The sequence below is a fragment of the Balaenoptera ricei genome, chromosome 10 (assembly GCF_028023285.1).
Source record: "Balaenoptera ricei isolate mBalRic1 chromosome 10, mBalRic1.hap2, whole genome shotgun sequence".
NCBI lineage: Eukaryota > Metazoa > Chordata > Mammalia > Artiodactyla > Balaenopteridae > Balaenoptera > Balaenoptera ricei.
In genome coordinates, this window is record NC_082648.1 from 97922581 (window position 1) to 97949475 (window position 26895).

The window sequence follows — 26895 nt, forward strand, 5'->3', positions numbered from 1 at the left end:
AATGCAACTGTGCAGAAGCATCTGGCTGGTTCTTTCCCCTTTCCCTTTCCTAATCAATTTTCTCCCACTTTACAAAGAAAGACATTTTCTTTACCCATCTTATTATAGTGCATCTTCCCTTAAGATACAAGCATAATTGTCTCTAAGGCACCAAACAATAGTAAAAAAGACCGGTATAGGGAAGCTTCCTTTAATCAAGGCACGAAAAATCGAAAGTAGAGCTTCAAAGTTTGTCCTGTCTTATACCTATTTCTTTTAATCGCAAAGCATGGCACAAGCAACAGTTCTTTTGGTCCACACCAGGATGTGTGGTATTCAGATATATCACAGTGTGGAGGAGCAGGACAGTTGATAAGTTTCATCTAATGTCCTTGTGCTTTCCATCCCCCAGTACTGTCGAAGAATGCATCATTCCTGAGGAAGAGTCCCATGAGAGAAGAGCAGAGAAAGCACCAGAGGCAGGGGCACCTTATTTCACCAACGCAACGTACTTAGGGCAAGGCTTCATGCCTTAGCTATTTATCTTAAGAAAACTGAGGAGTGTCAAATACAACCAGAGTGATGTCTGGTTACATGTTTATTTAAATAAAGTTAGATGTTTTCTGAAAGAAACTTTAAATCTGATTCTACTGGTTGTTTTCACAATGAGGGCCGACTTTGACAACTAGGTAAATATGGTAAATATTCTCCAATAATTGAATGAAACAAACCTGCAGTTCTGAAGACTTGATGAAAATTCATTTAAAGCATATGACACAATAAAACCATTTTCTCAAAAACTTTTGTATTGACGGGTACACTGCAATTAGAGTTTTTATTTTTCCCACACATTTTATTTTTCCCACACATTCTGAGTATATTGGGTTAAATTAAAATGTAACCAGAATAATTAATAGTCATTCGATAAATTTTAGCAAAAGGTTTTTGGTATTATTTCCAGAAATCGAGAACGTAAATTGCTCCCAATGACTGTTTAACAAATCTTTTTCTAAGTGGGGTGTTTCCAATCCTTTGCTTTCAACAACATTAAAGAAAGATCTAATCAAGTTAACAGTTGACAAGAGATGAAAAACATTTTTATAATAAATCACTATATAATTTTCGGCATATTATTTGGAAAGAGTTCATAAAATTGATTGACATTGCTATAATAAAACACCTTCTATTCCCACCCAATTTTAGGTGAACAAATCATCTCAGCATTTACATCTCTAAAAATGTAAAACAGAAACAGAATTTACAAACCCTGTTTATTTCAAGCAATAAGTAATATTCATATATGGGTAAATGAACAGTTCCATGTAGCTCATAAAAAATATGTCTTTCCAATAAAATTGTATCTTTATGTTTAATAAGTACTTAACCACATTTATGTGGTTGTTTTTCCTTTTAAAATTTATTTATTTATTTATTTTTGGCTGCATTGGGTCTTTGTTGCTGCGCATGGGCTTTCTTTAGTTGCGTCAAGCGGGGACTACTCTTTGTTGCAGTGCACGGGCACCTCACTGAGGTGGCTTCTCTTGTTGCAGAGCACGGGCTCTAGGCGCACAGGCTTCAATAGTTGTGGCACGTGGGCTCAGTAGTTGTGGCACGCGGGCTCTAGAGCACAGGCTCAGTAGTTGTGGCGCATGGGCTTAGTTGCTCCGTGGCATGTGGGATCTTCCCGGACCAGGGCTCGAACCCGTATACCCTGCATTGGCAGGCGGATTCTTAACCACTGCGCCACAAGGGAAGCCCCCATTTATGTGGTTTTGATCGACTGTGTACTAAAAATAACTGTAACGGTAAGTCAATCTAGAAGAACTACTTTACCACTTAAAGCCTCTGGTCACAGACAATTTAGAAAAATAATTTCAATTTATATACATATTTTATGTAGAGACAACTTTCAAGCATAAACATACTTTCTAACAGGATAAAATTCTGTGAGGGATCTGGAATAGAAATATGACTTCAAGGAGAAAAGGGAATGATGTACAATGTCCAATAATTAAAGAAGACCACGTATTGTTTCAAATGAATGACTACAGATATGAATCACAATAGTATTTATATTCCTTTAGATGCTCTTAAAAGACTCATGAAACAGTTTTGCTTGTTTTCTTTTCTTTTGTCTTTAATGTCAATATTTTGAATTATATCCTTTGCATTTACTATACTTAAGACAAAATTTCACATGTCAGTTAAAAATGTGTCAGGAGGCATATAATTTTTCAAAGTCATTTGAGGAATTATATAAGAAAAATAGCCTGGTCCTTGCCTTCAAAAAGTTTATAGCCTGACTAGTGAGATAAGTCTAACGTACAGACTTATAGGAAAAAATTAAAGGAGAACAATTACAGGCCAAACTTTCTTAAAATAACTAACTTTAGGAATAGAAATTCTAAGGAGGAAAAAAAATCAATGTGTACCAGAGTAATCAGAAAGAGCCTCAAACAGGAAGTAAAATGTGAAGAAGGCTTTGAAGGATGGCTAGGATCCTGATAAATACAGAGGGAGAAATTATTCCAAGCAGAAGGAACTACATGGGCAAAAGGAGCAAGTATGATATAAGACAAAGATGCTGAAGAATAAGAACTTGGCATTTATGGCTCTAACTTTTCATTTTCTTGTAACTTCACATGAAAATGAATAATTAAAATGAGCTTATTTTGGACTTGGAGATTTTATAAGTAATACCGGCAAACAGCAGTAGTTTGAGGCTTAGATCATCTATGTACTTTCAAGTGATTTAATGAGGAACTATCTTTATTATCACTCTTTGAGCATTCAGCAACAAATTATCCTTGAAATGATATGGACTTAAGTTTTACACATCACAGAAGTAGATTAATACAAATTTCAGGAAGTCAATCGTGAAGTAAAGTGTGAGGAAAACTGAAGAATACTAAGGATTGTGAAAGAAAAAAATATCTCGCATATTTGGAGATGCATTTTAGCCTAGAATAGCTAAAACGTTATAAGCCTATAATAAATTATCTTATGGAGCAAGAAGGAAGGCAGTTAGAATATAGTGAGTCTACAGAAATTCATTTAGAAATTTTTTTTTAGCATCAGCACAACACTGGAAGTGAGGTGTGCTTAATTAAATTAGGTGATTACACAACATTGCTTTCTGGGTTTTCACAAGCAAGTGGAGGGGGAGAACACACTTCACACATTTAGTTCCTTAATGGAAATGAAGTACCTTGTATATCACAAGCTATTTATCAATCAAGACTGTGAAGTCACAGTCAAGGAGGACCAGTATGTGAATGAGAAACCTCAAAGGAAAAAGCGCAGATGCTTCAGGAAACGATGGTATTGAGTCATTCAAAGATGAGTGCTTAGATACCACGGCTGTAGGTACTTGGCAGAAGCTATCTGGAGAGAAGCTATAGATCTCATTGAGCCTGTATCACGAGATAATACCACAAAGCAGAACTGGTGAACCCTTTGATATTTCTCAGATGAGATATCAAACTGACGTTCAAACTATCAGACATTAACAACGTGACAGCACATTTTGGAGTTGAAACCCTTCATCAATACCCAAACTGTTCTATGTATTATTTAGCATCTAATAGACATTGTTGCTATGTATTGACAGCGTCCTTTTAGGTGTAATTGAAGTAAACTAAGTCATTTACCTAACAAAATTAACTTTTAAAAATGAACAAGTATATCTACCATAGAAAATATTCAGTGGGCTAATGAAGAACTAATAAGATTTCAAAGCCTCATAGTGATTAAGTTTATATTTAACTTTTGCAGAACCATGAGTTTGGAACCTTAACAATTTCACTATCTTGGAGCAAACTTACAGAAAAGATGCAAGAATAGCACAAAGAATTCTCATCCAGATCCACCAATTGTTAACATTTTGTCCCATTTGCTTTATAATTCTTTCCTCATTTATGTACGTATCTTTGTCCTATATCGTAAATCTTGAGGCAAAGCCATTGTTGTAGGTTGGATTCCCCAGGAAACAGACTCCGAGACCCAGATTTGTACGAGGGGATTCATTAGGGAGTACTCTCAGAAACCACATCTGGGAGTAGCGAGGGAGGCAGGACTGGGCCAAGGGAGAAATTACACTGTGATGCGTTTGCAGCAGAGGCCTCAGCCAATGCTACTAGGAGCTCTGGGGCTGGAATGGCTCTTCATAGTTGTCCTGCCTTGAAGCAAAGGGGATGGCCCACTTCCATAAGTCACTGAAAGTAGGTTCTCTCAGGGAGGGGGCATGATCTTAGGTAAAGAGGCTTTCTTTAGCTGTTGGGAATTTGAAGAGAAGAACTCAGCTGAGACCCCTCGGGCACCAAGTCTCCCAGCTGCAGAGGGAATAAGTGCCTTGATCTTGAAGCGGGAATACGGGAAACACCACAGCATCCACTACATACAGCACCTCTATTATTCCACTTTATTACTCTGCTCCTATTTACTCATGACAAATACTTCAGAGGCACAGGAGATAGAATGTGAGTATGGTAAATCTTTTTTTTTTTAATTTTTTTTTTTTTTATAGAGACTGCAGCTTTAAATTTATTTTATTTTTATTTATTTATGGCTGTGTTGGGTCTTCGTTTCTGTGCAAGGGCTTTCTCTAGTTGCGGCAAGCGGGGGCCACTCTTCATCATGGTGCGCGGGCCTCTCACTATTGTGGCCTCTCTTGTTGCGGAGCACAGGCTCCAGACGCGCAGGCTCAGTAATTGTGGCTCACGGGCCCAGTTGCTCCGCGGCATGTGGGATCTTCCCAGACCAGGGCTCGAACCCGTGTCCCCTGCATTGGCAGGCAGATTCTCAACCACTGCGCCACCAGGGAAGCCCGGTAAATCTTTTTTGAAAGGTGAATTTTGAGATTAGTAGGGAAAAGCATGTTTTTTTAAAAAAATGAAAACAGAGGAAGGATAAAGAATAAGAAAGCAGAGATGTTTAAGTAGATTTTTTTTAATTAAATTGGAAATAGGTAGCTAATAAATAATGAGAAAGGACAAACTTTTGTTTCAGGAGATCTTAAAAAGGGAGTTGAGGCAATTTTATTTCAGCATTTTGCTAACAATAGCATACAAAATTTGAGCCACTGCCAGTAGTTCTTACTCAATAATAATGGTAAACAGGAAAACCCAAAACTGTATTGTATACTCAGCTACAGGGACAAGAAGAAATAAACAGTCCCTACAAAAGCAAGTCTAAATATTCAGTAGCTGACTCTTGGGCTAAGGTAACAGAGTAAAGCTGCAATACAGAGTTTCCATCACAAAATATTGAATACTTAATGAGATGTTTTTCTTAAAAGTCAAAACTAATCCAGAGGCAGAGTCAAGATGGCAGCGTGGGAAGACGCAGAGTTAGCACCTCCCCACAACTAGGGCGACTGTGGCCGCTGGTGGGGAACTCTGACACCCAAGGAGACGGGAGGAACCCCAGGGTGAACCGGCAGGACGTGGGGGGACTGAGGGGGGAGGAGAAGTGGAGGCCAGACAGGGTCGGCACCCCTGAGGACGTGGAGATCAGGAGAGGCAGGCGGGAGGGACTCTCTGGGAAGAGTGGGAGAGGAGCGTAGAGCAGTCGCCTGGCCCACTTGGGCCGGGGAGCCTGCTGAGCTCCCAAGCCGGTTCGCCCCCTCCAGGCCACGTGGGTCCTGGGGGCATAGGAGGGAGGCCGGGGAGATCAGGAGAGGCAGGCGGGAGGGCCCTCAGGGAGGAACGGGAGAGAAGTGGAGGGCGATTGCCCTGCCCACTCGAGTCCAGGAAGCCTGCTGGGCTCCCAGGTGAGGTCCCCTGCCCTCTGAGACTAGGGGTGAGGGGCACGCCTGGGCCCCTTCTGTTCCTTGAGCCTAAGCCCCACCTCCCACAGCCCTTAAGGCCTTTTCCAGCACTGTGGGTCCTAAGCATAGGCCCCGCCCACCAACCAAATCTCACCCTTGCTTAGGCCCCGCCCTCCACAGCCAAGGCCTCACCCCCCCTTTTTTTTCTTTTCCCTCCTCCTCTTTTTTACTGTTGTGGTACTGATGTACCTTCCAGGTGTTGATTCATCTATATTTTTATTTTTATATTCTTTCTAACATATCTGTTAGTTTCCTAGTCTAATTTTATTTTTTACTTTGTTATTGTTCTTTTTTTTTTTTTTTTTTGCCACCCCACACGGCTTGCGGGATCTTGGTTCATGAGCTGGGGGGTGGGCCAAAGCTGCTGTGGTGGGAGCTCTGAATCTGAACCACTGGACTAACAGAGAACCTCAGACCCCAGGGAATATTCATTGGAGTGAGGTCTCACAAAGTTCCTCCTCTCAGCACCAAGACCCAGCTCTACCCAATAGCGTACAAACTCCAGTGTTGGAAGCCTTGAGTCAAACAACCAGTAAGACAGGAACACAATCCCACTCATTAAAAAAAAAAAAAAATGAGATGGCAAAAAAATATGTCACAGATGAAGGAGCAAGGTAAAAACCTATAAGACCAAATAAATGAAGAGGAAATAGGCAATCTACCTGAAAAAGAATTCAGAGTAATGATAGTTAAGATGATCCAGAATCTCGGAAACAGAATGGAGGCATGGATTGAGAGAATACAAGAAATGTTTAACAAAGATCTAGAAGAACTAAAGAACAAACAGAGATGAACAACACCATAACTGAAATGAAAAATACACTAGAAGGAATCAATAATAGAATAACGGAGGTAGAAGAACGAATAAGTGAGCTGGAAGACAAAATGGTGGAAATAACTGCCAAGGAGCAGAATAAAGAATGAAGAGAATTGAAGACAATCTCAGAGACCTCTGGGACAACACTAAATGCACCAACATTCGAATTACAGGGGTCCCAGAAGAAGAAGAGAAAAAGAAAGGGTCTGAGAAAATATTTGAAGAGATCACAGTCGAAAACTTCCTTAACATGGGAAAGGAAATAGTCACCCAAGTCCAGGAAGCACAGAGAGTCCCATACAGGATAAACCCTAGGAAAAACACACCAAGACACATGTTAATCAAACTAACAAAAATTAAATTCAAAGAAAAAATATTAAAAGCATCAAGGGAAAAACCAAAAATAACATATAAAGTAGTCCCCGTAAGGTTATCAGCTGATTTTTCAATGGAAACTCTGCAGGCCAGAAGGGAGGGGCAGGATATACTTAAAGTGATGAAAGAGAAAAACCTACAACCAAGATTACTCTACCTAGCAAGGATCTCATTCAGATTCGATGGAGAAGTCAAAAGCTTCTGACACAAGCAGAAGCTAAGAGAATTCAGCACCACCAAACCAGCTTTACAACAAATGCTAAAGAAACTTCTCTAGGCAGGAAACACAAGAGAAAAAGACCCACAAAAACAAACCCAAAACAATTAAGAAAATGGTAATAGGAACATACATATCAATAATAACCTTGAATGTAAATGGGTTAAATGCCTCAACCAAAAGACACAGACTGACTGAATGGATACAAAAACAAGACCCATATATATGCTGTCTACAAGACACCCATTTCAGACCTAGGGACACATACAGACTAAAAGTGAAGGGATGGAAAAAGATATTGCATGCAAATGGAAATCAAAAGAAAGCTGGAGTAGCAATACTCGTATCGGATAAAATAGACTTTAAAATAAAGACTGTTATGAGAGATAAGGAGGGACACTACATAACGATCAAATGATCAATCCAAGAAGAAGATATAACAATTATAAATGTTTATGTACCCAATACAGGAGCACCTCAATACATAAGGCAAATGCTAACAACCATGAAAGGAGAAATCAACAGTAACACAATAATAGTAGGGGACTTTAACACCCCACTTACACCAATGGACAGATCATCCAAACAGAAAATAAATAAGGAAACACAAGCTTTAAATGACACAATAGACCAGATAGATTTAATTGATGTTTACAGAACATTCCACCCAAAACTGGCAGAATACACTTTCTTCTCAAGTGCACACAGAACATTCTCCAGGATAGATCACATCTTGGGTCACAAATCAAGCCTCGGAAAATTTAAGAAAATTGAAATCGTATCAAGCATCTTTTCTGACCACAGTGCTATGAGATTGGAAATCGGTTACAGGAAAAAAACTGTAAAAAACACAAATACATGGAGGCTAAACAGTGCGCTACTAAATAACCAAGAGATCACTGAAGAAATCAAAGAAGAAATTTAAAAATACCTAGAAACACATGACAACAAAAACACGACGGCCCAAAACCTATGGGGTGCAGCAAAAGCAGTTCTAAGAGAGGACTTTATAGCAATTCAATCTCACCTCAAGAAACAAGAAAAATCTCAAATAAACAATCTAACCCTACACTTAAAGCAACTGGAGAAAGAAGAACAAAGAAAACCCAAAGTCAGTAGAAGGAAAGAAATCATAAAGATCAGAGCAGAAATAAATGAAATAGAAATGAAGAAAACAATAGCAAAGATCAATACAACTAAAAGCTGGTTCTTTGAGAAGATAAACAAAATTGATAAACCCTTAGCCAGACTCATCAAGAAAAAAAGGGAGAGGACACAAATCAATAAAACTAGAAATGAAAAAGGAGAAACCACAACTGACACTGCAGAAATACAAAGGATTATAACAGACTACTACAAATAACTATATGCCAATAAAACAGACAACCACGAAGAAATGGACAAATTCTTGGAAAGGTACAATTTTCCAAGACTGAACCAGGAAGAATTAGAAAATATAAACAGACATATCACAAGTAATGAAATTGAAATCATAATTAAAAATCTTCCAACAAACTAAAGTCCAGAACCAGATGGCTTCACAGACAAATTCTATCAAACATTTAGAGAAAAGCTAACACTGATCCTTCTCAAACTCTTCCAAAAAATTGCAGAGGGAGAAACACTCACAAATTCATTCTACGAAGCCACCATCACCCTGATACCAAAACCAGAAAAAGATATCACAAAAAAAGAAAACTATAGGCCGACGTTACTGATGAACACAGATGCAAAAATCCTGAACAAAATACTAGCAAACAGAATCCAACAGCACATTAAAAGGATCATACACCATGATCAACTGGGATTTATCCCAGGGGTGCAAGGACTCTTCAATATATGCAAATCAATCAATGTGGTACACCACATTAACATATTAAGGAATAAAAACCATATGATCATCTCAATAGATGCAGAAAAAGCTTTTGACAAAATTCAACACCCATTTATGATAAAAACTCTCCAGAAAATGGGCATAGAGGGAACCTACCTCAACATAATAAAGGCCATATATGACAAACCCACAGCAAGCATCATACTCAATGGTGAAAAACTGAAAGCATTTCCACTAAGATCAGAAACAATACAACGATGTCCACTCTCGCCACTCTTATTCAACGTAGTTTGGAAGTCCTAGCCACAGCAATCAGAGAAGAAAAAGAAATAAAAGGACTACAAATTGGAAAAGAAGTAAAACTGTCACTGTTTGCCAATGACATGATACTATACATAGAAAATCCTAAAGATGCCACCAGAAAACTACTAGAACTAATCAATGAATTTGGTTAGGTTGCAGGATACAAAATTAATGCACAGAAATCTCTGGCATTCCTATACACCAACAACAAAAAATCAGAAAGAGAAATTAAGGAAACACTCCCATTTACCATTGCAACAAAAAGAATAAAATACCTACGAATAAACCTGCCTAAGGAGGTGAAAGACTTGTACTCAGAAAACTATAAAACACTGATGAAAGAAATCAAAAATGACATAAACAGTTGGAGAAATATACCATGTTCTTGGGCTGGAAGAATTAATATTGTGAAAATGACTATACTACCCAAAGCAATCTACAGATTCAGTGCAATCCCTATCAAGCTACCAATGGCATTCTTCACAGAATTAGAACAAAAAATTTTACAATTCGTATGGAAACACAAAAGACCCTGAATAGCCAAAGCAATGTTGAGAGAGAAAAATGGAGTTGGAGGAATCAGCTGCATAGCACAGGGAGATCAGCTTGGTGCTCTGAGATGACCTAGAGGGGTGGGATAGGGAGGATGAGAGGGAGGCTCAAGAGGGAGGGGACATAGGGACATGTGTATGCATATGGCTGATTTGCTTTGTTGTGCAACAGAAACTAACACAGTATTGTGAAGCAATTATACTCCAATAAAGATCTATTTAAAAAATATATTGGAAACCATCAAAACTGCTTTATCAAGGGATTTTGCCCTCTCTTTTTAAGAGTCTTCGTGTACAACTACTCTCAGTGGGATAGGGAGGGTGGGAGGGAGGGGATATTGGGATATATGTATACATATAACTGATTCACTTTGTTGTACAGCAGAAACTAACACAACATTGTAAAGCAATTATACTCCAATAAAGATGAAAAAAGAAAAAAAAAAAAAGCTAATCCAAAAAATTTACAACAGCAATCTGACATGGAAACAGATGTACCTAAAGGTAATTTTAAAAGAAAAAAATAAATAACTGGTGGCCAAGAAAAGAAGCCAAATCTAGGACATCCCCTCTCTCCCAAAGGTGATACCGATGAGTTGACAAGATTCTGAGATTTCTCATCAATATTCTCATATCTGGAAAAAAGGGAACTGAATGGACAATGCTATTTTCCCTCTTTATGACTGAAAAGAGGTGGAAACAGCCAAAGAAAAAAATAATAGGTGTAACAGAGTTAGTAAATAAAGATGCTGACACTTAATTGAAAGTGAAAGCCATAGTTTCACATTGAATTGGGTGAAGGATCTGAAGCTGAGGGTATCTCCCCACCTGATGGGAATGGGGCACATTTCCCAACTTGATAGAATGAGCAGGATCTTGTACAAAAGACTCGGAAGTCCCCTATTCTAAAGAAGATTGCATATGGCCTAATGAAGTCCCCCATTCCTCTTTGCTCCAGAAAAGTGGATAAAATAAGTAGCTCACAAACCGCAACTTGGTGGAGAAAACAAACTGGTCTCAGATATGGTACAAAGAGTCAAGAAATCACATCTGAGCAAATAACCACCAAAGTCTATTGTGCTATACAGTACCTCTATTAACCCATTTACTTCATACAAGAACTCTGTAATAGGAGCTGTATTATCCCCATTTTACAGAAGATGAAATTGCAGCATGAAGTTTTAAGTAGCATGTCCAAGGTCATACAATCCACACAATCTGAATCAGGATTCCAATACAGGCAGTATGGCTCCAGAACCTGAGTGCTTAACCAGGATTCTCTATTGCTTTCAAAGCAGTGTCCAGTCAGAGCTGCCTGAGCATCAGCAAGATGTAAAGAAATGACCTGGCAACTAAACAAATATATTCCAGTAGAAAAAAAGAAAAGAGACGAGGAGGAAGAGAGCGAGAGATAGTATGCCAAAAAAAAAAAAAAGATGCCAAATGTAGAAGAAAATATAGCACAAGGAACAGAAGGAAATTCCTCACAATATGGCATTAGATGGTTTTTGAAATTATTGTAAATTGTATGTTTTCATATATTTCATTTTATAATTGTTTGTTGCTACTATATAACATCACAGGGTTAAGCATTAAAAAAAATGTTTCCTGGCCTTACATATTTCCTCCTCTCTTTTAGGAAATGTTTTCCATATCTCCTTCCTATTTTTCAAATGGGCTGTTCTTGTTTTATAGGAATTCTTTATATATTCTGGAAATTAATCCTTGTCAGTTATACGTGTCAGAAAATTTTCTCCTAGTTTGTGACTATCTTTTTCACTTTTTTATATGGTGTTTTTTGATGAGGAGAAAATTCTTAAATTTAATATAGTTTTATTAGTTTTCTATTGCTGCCAAAAATTACCACAAACTTAGTGGCTCAAAACAACACCATTTATTATGTCACAGTTCTGTAGGTCAGAAGCCCAGGCAGGCTTGACTGGGTTCTCTGCTTTGAGTCTCACAAAGCCAAAATCAATGTGTCAGCTAAGCTGGACTTTCATCTGGAGACTCAGGGGAAGAAAACACTTCCAGGAGCATTCAGGTGGTTGGCAGAATTCAGTTTCTCATGGTTGTAGGACTGAGGTTCCCATTTCCTTGCTGGGTGGCAACCAGGGATCACTCTCAGCTTCTAGAAACCATTTACATTCCTTATCACTACATCTTCAAGCCAGTAAGGGTGCATCAAATCCTTCTCACTCTTGGAATCTCTCTGACTTCTTCTTCTAACACCAGCTAGAGAAAACTCTGCTTTTAAAGGGTTCATGTGATTACATTAAGTCCATCTGGATACCCGCTTTTTGACATATAATGTAACATAATCATGAGAGTGATAATTCATCATAATTCACCGGTTATGCTCACATTCAAAGGGGAAGGCATTATATAAAGGTGAGGGTCATTGGGGTTTATTCACAGAATTCTGCCTACCACAATAGTCAAAGTTATAAATACTTTTTTAAAAATAGTTTGCTTGTTTTTGGTTATGTTTAAGAAATTCTTCCCTATCCCAATGTGAAAAAGATATTCTCCTATATTTTCTTCTAACATTTTGAAGTTTTGTTTTCTCACTTTTAAGTTCTTAATTCCTCCAGGATTTGTTTTTGTGGATGATATGAGGTAGAGACCTAATTTCATTTTTTTCAATATGGATAAATAATTTCCCTGGTATTATTTATTAAGCAGTTCATCCTTTCCCCACCAATGTGAAACGCCACCTCTGTCATACACTAAGATAACATAGTTGCCCAGGTCTGTTTTCAGGGCTCTATAGTTTGTTGCATTGGCCATGCACCCATCCCTGCATCAATACCACACTACCATGATTACTGTTGCTTTATTCTTGTTATCTAGAAAGGCAAGCCCTCCACCTTATTCTTCTTCAGGAACATTTTGGATATGCTTGAGCTTCTGATCCTTTCAGATAAATTTTTGGAATCAGCTGATCAAATTCAATTTTTAAATCCTTTGGGACTTCGTCTGTAAATGCACTGAATCAGTGATTCTCAACTGGGGGCAATTTTGGCCCCCAGGGGACATTTGACAATGTCTGCAGACACTTCTGGTTCTCACAAAAGGAAGGGATGTGTGCTAATAGCATAGTGGGTAGAGGCCAGAGATGATGCTGAACATCCTACAAAGCACAGGACAGTCCCCACATCAAAGAATTATCTGACTTAAAATGTCAATAGTACCAAGCTTGAGAAACCCTCCACTAAATTTATGCAATTTGGAGACAACTGATACTTAATATTTTTGAGTATTTCAATAAACAATTTATTTTGATCTTACAGCCAGCCATTTTGCTAAAACTCTCTTATTATTTCTAATATGTCTGTAGATCTTTTCAAGTTTTCTATATGAAAATCTTTTCATCTGCAAATAAATTTATTTCTTCCATTTCAACACTTATGTTTTAAATTTCACTTACTTGTTTTATTGTCATGGCTAGAACCTCTAGTATAAAACTGAATAGAAGGAGAATGGGAACTTTTTCTTCTACCTGATTCTAAATAGAATACCTCCACATTCAAACGTATGGAAATTTTTTATTTACATTTTTAATACTCAAACTAAATTGCATTTTTGCTAGAAAAAGTGTTCTGTGTGATACAGATTCTTTGAAATGTTAAGACTTTCTTTATAACATATAATCAATTATAAAATCCATACTTTAAAAAATGTTTTATGTACTTGACCTATCAATAATTGAGAGAGAGATTTTGAAATCATCTACTATAATGGTAGATGTTTCCATTTCTTCCTGTAGTCCTACCAATTTTTGCTTTATATACTTTGAAGTTATTTTATTGGTTATATTCACATTTAGAAATGTTATGTCTTCCTGGGGAATTAAACCTTTTATCATTCTCGTTAATAATGTTCTTGGCTTTAAATTCTACTTTGTCTGATATTAATGTAGCTATACTAGTTTCCTTAGTATAATGCTTGTTTTATCTTTTTCCACCCATTTGCTTTCAACCTTTATGTGAACTTATGCTTGCAGCATATATATATCTGGGTTTATTTTTCCCCAATTTGATAATCTCTGCCTTTTAACAGATGAATTTAACCCACTGATATTTGTTGTGATTATTAATATATTTGGACTAATTTCTACCATTTTACTTTTTTATTTCCATTTGTCCCACTTTATCTATGCTTCTTACCCTTTATAAAATTAAAAAACTATTTTTCATTCCATTTTTTTCTTGCTACTTTGGAATTTATATACTCTACTTCTCTTCTTTTAGCATTTACCCTTGAAAGTTTATCATGCACATTTACCTTTAAATGTTTAGAGTCAAATAATATTCTTACCTATCTCTCAAAAAATACAAGGAACTTAGAATACTATAATTCTGTAGACCCACTCCCATGGTTATCCACTATTTTAGTTGTCTTTTTTTTAAACTCGAAAGTTAGACATTATTTTACACAGAAAGTGTTTATTTTATTTTATATACATGTTGACTATTTGTTAATCACACTCCCTTACATCTCCAACCATTCTTCTGGAAAAATTTTCCTTCTCCTTGAAGTATATCCTTTAATTATAGGTCTCATGGTGGTAAACTCCCAGTTTTTGTACTTATCTGAGAATGACTATTTCACCCTCAGCCTTGAATAACAATTTTGCTGAGTACACAAATATAGGCTGTTATTTTCTCTCTGCACTGTGAATATATTGTATCACTGTCATTTGGCCTCCATTGTAACGGATGAGAAGAGTTTACTTTTACTGGCATGGTAACTGTCTTTCCTCTGTAGATGTATCCTCTATGTCTAAACATTGCTTTCATATTTTCTATTTACATTGGATATATCCTCTAGTTCACTAAATTAAGTTTTTTATCTCGATGGTATTTCTCATTTCTGTAAGTACCCATTTTTCAAATTCATACATTCATTCTTAATAATCTTTTTTTTTTTTGAAGTAAAACAGTTTTAATTCTTAAGAGTTTAGTTCAGCCCAAGGACCCAGGCTGTGAGAGACATAACTGACATTTGAATAACTGGATTAATTTAGAAAAGTGCAAGTCTGGTTTTGACAGTTGTGCTTTTGTATATGTCTTTTTTAAAGATTTTATTTTTTAGAACACTTTTAGGTTTAGAATAAAATTGAGAGGGAGGTACAGAGATTTCCCATATACTTCCTGCTCCACACATGCATAGCCTCCCCCATTATCAACACTGTGATTACATCCTTTATTTATTTAAATATTTAAATACATAGTTCTTCTACATATGTATTCAACCTTTATAATATCTACAGTCTGTGGGGGACTAGATATGTTTTTTGCTAATTACTTTCTCCTGTGTTTGGTGAAACAGATTGGGAGCTCATTGCCTGACTTTAATTGGTGGGAATCCTATGGACCTAACTTGTGAATTGAACAGGTTTTCTTCTTGCAGAGAGAACTACCCAGAATCAATTCAGCCCCCTCTTGAGGGTCTGGGTTCAGCACAGTAATCCCATGCTTTCCTTCCCAATGCTAAAGGCAGGCCCAAAATTCATTTTCTTAACTACTAATAACTGCCCTTAAGCAACTCAACCTCTACAGTCACCTGCAGTGTCCCACAGGCACCAGCTCCAAGTCACTTTCACCTGAGCTCACATGTCCTGTTCTTATTTCATTTATTTAATTAAATTAATTAATTTAAAATTTTAGAAGGAGAGATCCTTAGGGACTTCCCATACCTCTGGTGAGGCCAGAAATGTCTCAGTGTATCATTTCTAGTCTTTGATTGTTGTGCAATAAATGAGTTTCTTGGAGCTCCTAGTAAGTGTTATTGCCAGAAGTAGACCTGAAATATTTTAGTGAAACTTAGCATCTAGTACAATTCCATTTTTATAAAAACAATTTCTTTCTAGTTATTCATCTTTACACATATATGTATGGATGGATAGAAAGATGCCTAGAATTTATGTTCATCTGATATTAATTATGGCTATTTCTGAGTGACGGGATTGGAAGTGATTAATTCTTTACAATGGGCCTGTATTTTTTTTTTATAAGAATAGAGGGATTTTTCTGAAACAAAAACGAAAGAAGAAAAATAAGCAGACTAGAAGCAAATATTCTAAGATGTTAACAGCAGTTGGTTTAGGGTGGGTAGGGGTATAAGTTATTATTATTTTCTTTTTTATACATTTGTTTTTAAATTAAAAAAAATCACTGCTTGAATATTCACCAGTGTAAATGTTTTAGTAGCAACCACCATTTGTACCATAAGCCCTGCCATTGAGACTGTATGTGATAAGGCAACCAAGTATGACTCTACATCAACTCTCTAAGTACAAAGTTCACTGTGGGAAGTAATATCAACATTGGTGTTTTGCTTATAAAAGTATGACAACTGATTAGCAGCTGTGTGATACTTCTCCAGTAAGATGGTGATCTTGACAAATGTTATTTTGGTAGAATGGTAAGAACTCAAGCCTGACTGGGTTCAAGAAAGAACAGAAGAAGAGAAATTGAGCACAGCAGAGTTGTAAAGGGGCACAGAGAAATGGGGTAATAATTGGAGGGGAATATGGGGTCAAAAGAAGGTTTTGTTTTAAGATGGAGGATCATATACATGTGCTTGATTAAAGGACATTATGGATTATATGATCTAGTTTTAGCTGAAATAATCTTCGCCGATGGACAAGTGGTTTAGAGATTCACATAGTGAAATGAGGCCGGACTGAAAATAATGCCAAAATGCAACACCAATGAACAAGAAAATGGCAGAGTCTACACTTCTAGCCACAGTAGAAGCTGTTGATCAGCCACATCATGGGGTTCAAAATAAGGGAAAGCTAAGCGAATATGAAAAGAGGTCAGCCCTGTCCCTCAATCAGTAATATTAAAGAGACTAACTGAAATACAGGTTTCTATCTCATATCATTATTGAACCTCTCCCATGTGTTTATTGTGTATGTTGTTCTCTGTGAGGTATCTTTTCCAACTAGTATGATATTAAAATCAATGAAAATTTTTTTTAAAAAGTATGACAACTACTTTGAAGTTTAACTTTTGGTCCAACAGGAATCATATACCATTTTTAGGGAAATATTTCCATGATGTAGAATGTTATTACATTTACCATAGGCCAGAGTAATCCTTCTCTAGTACAGGTAAAGTCCCATTGCAAAGAATAATGCCAGTAAAGAGCTCTTTATGGAAGACTGGATGATCCACAGAGGTCATGCTTTGCTGGTCTAGTTGTAAGCAATGTCTCTGGTGATAGTTTTTATAATTATTACCTCTAAGGAAAGGACCTAACTCTGATGCTTACAGCTCAGAGAAGCTGAGTTACCACTGTGCTTTATATAGCTTTCTGCCTTACCAATCAAGCTGCAATTATCCTTCAGCTCATCTCTTCCTTCGAACAACAAAATCATTTAAACAAAAACTACCCAAGCTATCTACCAGAATTAATTAACATGGGGGAAACATCCAGGAACAGGTAAAAAGAAGGAGAAGCAGTGATGTGCGTTAAACACCTTCTCTAAAGTACCTTTTTTCCCCTTGCTAATTCACCACAAAGAAGTGAGGCACAGCTGTTTCAGCTCTGGATCCTAAAGCCAGGGTATCAGATTTCTAGCAATGCATTCAATTTTCCATTTCATTATAACTAAATTATTTAGAGGAGTCTTTAAATTCCTTCTGATGGAAATTTACCTGTATGATACCATCACTTGCCTCCATTTTCTCTAACTCAAATGTTAGAGTCATTTTCAATTTCTCCCTTTCTTCTCCAATACATCATCTACCTACCCATTTCCTTTCTATATTGTCTTTAAACATTACCTTTCCCTCATTTCCATAACCCTAGATCAGGTCCTGGATGCCTGGATTGAAATAACTGTCTCTTATAAAGCTTCCCTCCAATCTGTATCTCCTTCATGTCTACACAAAGCAGTAAGAATTATCTCCCACCAACAGCTGTTTTCAGTAATAAGAAAGCTAAGTTCTGTGACTAAGCTAAACATCCCTTCTGTTCTCCAAGGCCTACAATGGATCCTAGTTGCAAGTCATATCAAATTGAAATTTCCAAATACTGTTCATTATGTCCTTTATAAACTGTGCTGAGTACTCTCAACTATCTGCCCACATTTTTCTACATATTAAAATTTATATTCTCTATGCCTTTTAATCTGACAACCATGTATTACCACGATTAATTCATTTCTTGTATTCTTTCCCACTATGGTAGGGACTATTTGTTGTCTCCTATATTTATTCTCTCCTTCTTCCTTAACAATAGATTTTCTTTCATCTGGGCACATGTCGGTTCGTATAAAGACTACATTTCTCAGCCTCTCTTAAAGCTAGGAGCGTCCGTGTAACTAAGTGCTAAACAGTACCATGTGAGCCAAAATGTCACGGGCAACTTCCAAAAATGTCCTTAAAGGGAAGGGGCATTCATATTTTCAACCCCTCCTCCTTCCTATTGGCTAGAAGGCAGATGTGATGGCTGGAGTCAAGCAGCCATCTTGGATCATAAAGTGGAAGTTACATCCTGAGTTTGGTGGAGCAACAAGACAGAAAGAGCCCTAACATCATGGAGAGCCATATCAATCCTAGAATACCTAGTTCTGGATTATTTTAGAAGAGCGAAATTCCTATTATGTTTACACCACTATCAATTTTGTGGCCTAATACTGTCACTTGTGGGTGCACCTAATTTTAACTGATCTACCCACCTCCAAATTTTCATTTGCTACTTCTCCTAACCCATTAATAATGCCCCCCTAGTAAATTTTCTTATTTTCCCCCCACCCAACCAAACTGTCAGTTTTCTTTCTTCTTTTAAAATACAGTTTCAGATTCAAATGCCTACATGGATATGGCTGGTACTGCCAAGCTTACTTACTCTAATTTCTCTTTTTTGAACACAAACACACACATCTATATGTCTACTATGTATGTGTACTATACACAGTAATGGATAAATGAAATTTTAAAATAATGTAACAGATTTTTAACAAACTTACTACAGTTTTATATCCAAACATTCACTACTCACTTTAAATCTTACTACAGATGCACTTCAACGATGCTGTCACGCCCCAAAACTCTTTCTGAACACTGGTTTTTGAAACAGACTGAAAGCCCATCACTAGATATAACCTCTGTGAGAGCAGAAATACACCCAGTTTGCTTACCAGGCCTAGAACAGTGTCTGGCATATAGTAAGTAGGTACTCAGTACATGTTTGTGGTATGCAAAAAAATTAATTGTAGCAAAACTTCTTCATTTGAAAGTAGATTGATTTTTTTTAAAATAGTCAAAAGATATTCAGAGCTCAGCCTAGTGAATAAGAAGCTGTTATCAAGCTGGGAAATACCATTTTGGGCTTTTTAAAAGCAGTGACTATAAAGCAATAAGCTAGATTTTCTTATATGAATCATAAGAATGGCTCAGAGTTGAGCTACTTCTGTAGCAATTTAGGGACTCATTTCCTAAGCTTACAGTGAAGTGAGCCAAGCTTGCTCCTGTTTCAAAGCATCTGCACCTGCTGTTCCCTCTTCCGGAACACCCCAGATATACCTGGATTGTTCCCTCACTTCATACAAGTCTCTGTTTAAATATCTGCCTCCTCCAAAAGGCCTTCCCTCCCTACCTGACCTAAAATAAAGCATCTCTGTCACTCTCTGTCCTGTCACTGCTTTCCTTTTCTTTATAGGACTTGACACTATCTGACATAATATTTTATATCTATTTTGTTTATGTGTGTTTAATATCCATCTCTGTCACTAGAATATTTGCTCCATGATGAAAGGGACTTTGTTTTACTCACTGCTATAGCTCTAAATTTCTGCTAGATATCCAAATTTCAAATTATAAATTTAATAAATATGTTTATAATGAAAGAAAAGAAGAGGAAAAGAAATGGAGGAAGGAAGAACAAGAAAGGTAACAGAGAAGTAGGAAAAGGGGTGAAGAAACTCTAGAGGAGTCATAATTGGTTATTTTACTCTGTTACTTTTTTCTAGTATCAGTTTGAATTTAAGGCTTCTATGAGAAAATTTCAGAATGTGTCTGTCTCTTTTGAGATTTATTTCAAAGGACTGGGTACCCTAAAGAAAGAGGTTCCACGACTTTCAGAAGCATTTGGTTGGTATTTATTATTGTAATTACAATGCCCACCTCTTTTACTATCTTTCGACTGCCCCAGTCCACACAAGTACAAATTGAGTGAACATTTGAGAACTCCTGACTTAGAGTAGTACTTTAATGATTTTTAGCAGGATGGGTTTGTGTGGGTATTACTATTAACATTTTTAAATTTCAGTGTTTAACCGACACTTGGAATATCTCTCTTTCAAGATCTTGCTTAATAGAATTACATGATAAAGCTGGGAGGCAGGCCTCTGAAAATGCTTTTAACTCTATGTTACTCCTACTATGCCCCTCACTTACGGCACAAAGTGTAGTTCCTTTCAAGGGACAGTTACGTAAGTCGCATTTCATTAATGTTTTTGCTTCCTCAAACTGTCCATTCTTTACACACAATTTAATAACAGGGTTTATACTAGAGAAGTTAGAGCAAAATGACTTTCCTTTATGTTTTAGCAAATTCAGTAGAAAAGATAACTGCATTTTCCTGCTGATTTCTATTATAACATTATAAATAAGTGCCTTCTTTTTTAGGTTCAGTAGTCCAGATTTAAAGTTTTAGGCAAAGGAAAGGGTTATATAACACAGGGTATTGTCCTAGAAGAGTTTTAGAGCACTTTCAGAATTTTGAGGCACATTTTTTAAAATGTCAGTTTCTTCATTTGGAGGATCAAATAGTGCAAATGCACACACACCCAGACCCCTAGTCTCAGAAAACAGTTCTTCACTCTCCAGTTATGATTAACATCTTAAAACTGAATCACGATGCCAAATAGGGTAGTCACTAGTTTAATACCTTTAAAGCTCAAAAACATTTTATTTGAATCCCAGATAACCACATTCAGAAAATAGTCATAAAATTTTCTACTGAATAGTATCTTTCATCATTGTTCTCTATAGTATAATGTCTAATATAGTAATAGTAGTACTAATACAGCTTTAATACTTCAGTACTAAAACCCAATGTTTTATATGTTTTAGTTGTTCTTAAATGATACCTATTGCACTTTAGGCCAATGCCCATCATACGCACTTTTATTATGTAGTCTTGCAACCTTAAGACGCTCACGCTTCTTCTCTGAAGCAGGAATTTCTGGTGTGGGAGCAGAAGCACATGCTGTTCGTGAGTTACCCGTACCAGGTAACCTCTTAGGAAATGTCATAGAGTAGGAGGTACGCCGTCTAGTCCGACATGCTACTTCCCTCTCTCTATGCAGCAACAGTTCATCCGTCAGCAACATTATAACTTGCTTAGACTTTTCCCGGATATAATAACCTGGAAAATACATTAATTGGGTTAGAAAAGAAAATATTAATTAAGGCTACAATTAAGTTTTATTCTAAGGAAAATTAGGAAAAAATGAAAATGTAAGCAAAGCAAATAAACCTCTAGCAAATGTAGAGGGAAATTTAAGTTTCATTAGAATTGTCAATAACTGTACTCCTTTTCTTATGCTTTAAGAAGTAAATAAACATATGATGAAATCATATCATACACTGGCATTACATTTTTCACCTTAAATATGGTATTGGATTTTCCTTTTGAAAGCAATACATAGTCTTCAATAAATCAAACAATACAGGCATACAGAGGAATGAATCAGATCTAGATGTACTGACCTAGATGTATGACCACAACATATGGCTAAAGATTTACAGTAATATGCATAGCATGATCCAAATTTGTAAAGCATAGGGGAAAATAAACCATTATATATGTATATAGAAGAGAGAAGCAGATAGAGAAATACAGAGATGGGTGGATGGATGGATGGATGATGGATGGATGATGGATGGATGATGGATGGATGGATGGATGATGGATGGATGATGGATGGATGATGGATGGATGATGGATGGATGGATGATGGATGGATGATGGATGGATGATGGATGGATGGATGGATGGATGATGGATGGATGATGGATGGATGATGGATGGATGATGGATGGATGGATGGATGATGGATGGATGATGGATGGAAGATGGATGGATGGATGATGGATGGATGATGGATGGATGATGGATGGGCAGGTGTACCCACAACATTGTGTATATACACAATCAACATTGTGTATAACTTAGGGATACAATTAGGGTAGGACAAGAGAAGGGAAGGCAATTGGCTTGTCTCTGACATAACATCCTATCAAAATAACGTGATGCCATTAACAGAGTGCCAGAGGACAGTCTAAGACCAGAATTCTAACAATGCTGCTGGCCTTAACTATCGGAGTGACTCTGAGCCAGTTAGGTGGTCTGTCTAAGCCTGAGTTTCCTATCTGAAAACTGTATAAGCATATCTGTTCAGGTTAATGCACAGATATAAAATTATACTCATTCAAATATATAGTATTACTAGTACTATTCTCAACCATCTCCTGTAAGAAATGATAAAGGAAACACCTCTCCACATCTTGGGACCAACTCATATTAACATCTCATGTCTTCCAGAAGTAAACTGAAAGTCCCTAAAGCTTCACTACTATGCTCATTTTGGGCTCCAAGTGTGATGAATTAAAGTGTTAATATTTCCAGCTATAATTTACCAGTAGTGGAAGTAATGAGAAATAGTCAAATTCAGGGTATATTTAGATGCCAGGGGCCACCAATGTTCTCTAAGCGCCAGTCGTTTCATTAAGATTGTTATGGACAATGTCAAAAACCTTTGCTCAAGTTGCCATGTTTTCCAAGATTATTTTATCTAATCTCACTTCTTAGCCATTTCTTCCTTCCAAACTTCTTTGATAACTGCTTTAAACCACACCATTCTCAGCACTCTTAATTTCCTATGATTGGCTTGCAGTCAATAACCAAAAAATCCCACGTGTTTTGGGTTACCACTCTGTTGCATGATAGAAGCCTGCTGTGACTATCAGTCTTTGGGGACAACACACCAGATTCTACCTTCTCCCGGATAATTAACATAGCTTGATTTGGTCGGGGGACTTGCCTTCCCATTCTTCGCTTCATGAACTCATCTCCTTCCACTTTCCCCCTCGCTCCCTCTACTCCAGCCACCTTGGCCACCTTATTCTGCAGTCTCGCCACACTCTTTACCTCCTTAGAGCTGTGTGCTGGCCGTTGCTTCTGCCAGGGACTCTTGGCATGACTAGACCCCTGATTCATTCAGGTCTCTACTCACATGTCACCTCCTCAGAGAAGCTTTCCTTCTGCCCATCTTCTCTAAAATAGCCCCACCCCCATCACTCTCTATTCCCTTACCCTGTTTTACTCTTCAACTTGGCATTGATCACTACCTAACACTGTTTTATATAGTTATCTGTTTACTTGCTTATTGCTTTCTTGCCTAGAATACAGCTCCATGAGGGCAGAGACTCTTTAGTGTCTAGAAGAGTGATTGGCACATAGTAAATGCTCAGTAAACATTTACTGAGTGAATGAATCAATAAAGGAGCAAATGACCAAAAAAGTCTCAGTTTTCTCCTTGACATAATACAAATGGAGCCAGATAGATGAAAAATACTAATTGACAATTTATAACAGCTGCCTGAGAAAGCTGCTTGGCCTGAAATAATTTCTTATAACACCCCTAATTAGAAAAGGTTACAACTAGAAATTATGGGACAGATGTGGAATATTCTACTTGGAGTATGCATGGATTGGTGGAATTTGAGGACAGCTGCAGTAGTTCAAAGGGACGAGCAGGTACGTCAAGCAGAATGCCAGTCAATAATGGAGGGCTCCTCCCTGCAGCATCAGGACGGTGGGGCCACAGGAGTTTACAGAAAACAGAGAAGAAATCACCCAGAAGTGAACTTCCCATTCAAAGCTGCCCACTGCCCTAGCTACCTCCCCCCACCCTCGAGATGCTGCAGAGCGGGAACCTGGATGTTTTAAAGCGTCAAAGTTGAAAGTGAAAAAAATCCAAGAGCCCAATAAACCTGCTTGAGATAAATAATAACAAGGATGACATATATAATAACAATAGCAATAAGATGGCATCTACTTACTTGTTACCAATATGTTGCAAAAAAGAAACACTACATAGTACTAAAAGAGAATAGTACTAAATACTAGAAAATAGAATAAACTTAGGCAACAACTGCTTTGTGTTTGAAAAAAGGGGGGCTAGGGAAGGGAAAATAGAATAAACTTAGGCAACAACTGCTTTGTGTTTGAAAAAAGGGGGGCTAGGGAAGGGAACTAGGAAGGGGGAGAGGGAGAAAAGGAGGCAAGGAGAGGGAGACAAACAAAGAGAGGAGAGGGAGGGAGGGAGAAAACAGATTCTCTGAAATAAGAAATTAAACTATGTAAGAGATCAATATCCAAAGACACCATGTAAAACACATCAAGATGAAAAGCTTGTTGGTTCAGGTGAAGGTTAAAATAAAAATAAAGCTATATACTGTTTAATTGGGAATGTTTTGGTTGTAAGTGACAGAAACTCAATTTGAACTGGCCGTGGGAAAACCAGGGGCTGCAATTGGGCCTCAGATACAAGTGAAGCAGAGACTGGAAAACTACCAGGACCCTCCGCCTCCCACCTCTGCTTGCCCCTGTGTAATGCCTTTATTTTCTCCTTTCGCAGGCCGACTTCTTCAATCTGGATGTGGATATTACCACCGACAGCTCCAGATTCATACCTTACACGCTGCCACCTGAGAAGTCTTCCTCTTCATTTATTCAAATCTGAAACATCCAGGAGAATGACACTGAGTGGCCCAGCTTGAAAGTCATATACTCATCACCGTGGCCAGAGGGTGGGATGCTACCATTGGCAGCCCCCATTAGAAAGACACAATGGAGTGAGGGGAGGATCAACAAGATAGAAAAATGAATGAGGAAAAAGCCAATTTGAGCAATCCTCCCAAACTGAAAGGACAAGGACATACAAATCACTAGATCAACTATGCAACAGACCAGTTCCCAAGGATGTTAACTTTTGCAGTCATTTAATCATTTCCTGAACACTTAAGTTTCAGGAAGCGTTCTAAGTAGTGGGGGCACAGGTGAGGAAAAAAGAGACAAGGTTCCTAATGAAGATAATTTCAGATAAAAATTAATGCTCTAAAGGAAATAAAGCAGCGGGGCATGCAAACATCAATTCAGGGTGCAGTCAAGGAAAGTCTTACTGAGGAAGTAACATATCAGCTGAGTCTTAAATAGCAAGAAAAAGCCAGCTGTGCAGAGATACAGGCAGAGAGCACCTGGCAGAGGGTACAGCCCAGATTCCACTTCTTCAGGAAAGCCTTCTACTGAGAGATAACAACCCCTCTTCCGCCTCGCCCTACATGTACATCAGGGCCTCAATGGTCAGGCCCTGCTTTCACACACTCTCATAGCACCTACACTTGTCTTTCAGAGTGCTTCCACAGTTTGTAACTGCCTATGTGATAAATGTCTTTTTCCTCCATTAGAGTATAACATCCACGAATGCCAGAACTGTACTTGTTCACTTAAGAGATACTTAAGAAACATTTGTTAAATAATATGCTGAGGAAAAATTTCCTAAATGCAGGGGAGGAGTCTATATAAATTCACAACTGAATGTCATGTAACGAGATTTGGAAATATGGTAAATTCAAAGATACTGGGCACTGAGATGCATCAGCAAGAAAGACACATGCCAGACTTAAAACCAAAAATCACACATTGGGCTTCTTGTTATAAAACATCATAATACTCCTCTCTCCGTTCCTGACCCACTGACCTGCCAAGATCTGCTCTTCTTCCTATATTCCTTTCTCAGTGAGTATTACTTCCACTCTAAGCCAGAAGTATGAACATTCACCTCCCCAGACTCAGTAATCCATGTCTGTTGACTGCACCTACTAACCATCTTCTAATTCCATGCTTTCCTCTCCATTTCCCTTAGTTCAGGCCTGTGATGTTCTAAATCATTTATTTATCTTCAGTCTCCTTTCTGATCTACCCTCCACAGTGCCTTCAGGGGTGGGGATGGGGTGGAGCGCGGAGGAAGAGGAGAAGTATCCCAAACAGTATAGCTGATCAAGTTATTTTCATAAAAAACCTTCAGTCAAGTTGGCACAGTAAGTTCATGCTTCAAAGTACCCTTCTGCTCTGTTCCAAATGCACAGCAATAATAGACATCACCAGTTCTGAAAAACAAGATAAAAACCTCCAAGAACCAGAAATATCAGAGAAATGAAAAAGCACTGAACAGGGCTCAAGCCACAGGGCTGCTGGGCTCTTGATCTGGCGGCCAGGAGTTCAGCCCCTCAGGTGTTAGGGAACCAGAGGTGGTCTCACTCTTTGATGTTAGGGGGTATCCATGCTTGTGAGAGAAGGCTGGAAAGACAAGAAAAAGGAAAAGGGAAAAAAAAAAAAAACAGCCACTAATTGCTTCCTGGGCTGTAACATATTTGTAGCTGTGGGAATAGAAGGACACAATGCAGCTCTAAGGCCTGGAACTCAACTGGCTCAGCCACCCCCTGGCTCAGCAACTGAATCTGTGGCACCCTCATAACATCACAGGGCATGACCCCTGAGCTACCTTTATAACACTGTACTGGAGGTGGAAACTGAAAAATCAGCATAAATGGAAAAGTGAACATGGTTAGCTGGGGAAGAACCTCTCACCCAAAATAAGCCTGAAAACTAAAATTCCAAAATAGATTTTTAAAAATCTTAAGATGGCCAATTAATGCAGCAATTAAAACATAAATTCACTCCAAAAGAAATCAATGTTCTATAGGATTCTATAGGATCTTCTATAAATCAATATTCTATATTATTGTAAGATTTAAAAATCTAATAATAAAGATTTTAAATAAGTATTAAGACAGACCTTAAATAAATACTAAATAAAGATTAACACAGGAATCACATTCACAACAAGAAATATGAAATTATGAAACAAAACAAAAATAGGCAGAAATGAAACAACAGATAGAT

The 26895-nt window shown here is 37.6% G+C and overlaps 1 protein-coding gene across 1 annotated transcript in view; it reads right to left on the minus strand.

Annotated features, from left to right (window-relative positions):
• The window catches only part of ENTHD1 (ENTH domain containing 1), a 108672-nt gene that overhangs the window by 69958 nt on the left and 11819 nt on the right, over positions 1 to 26895 (minus strand). Inside the window, exon 2 of the mRNA XM_059934867.1 lies at positions 21049 to 21291. Coding sequence (XP_059790850.1) covers positions 21049 to 21291 — 243 coding nt within the window. The remainder of the gene's footprint in view (positions 1 to 21048; positions 21292 to 26895) is intronic.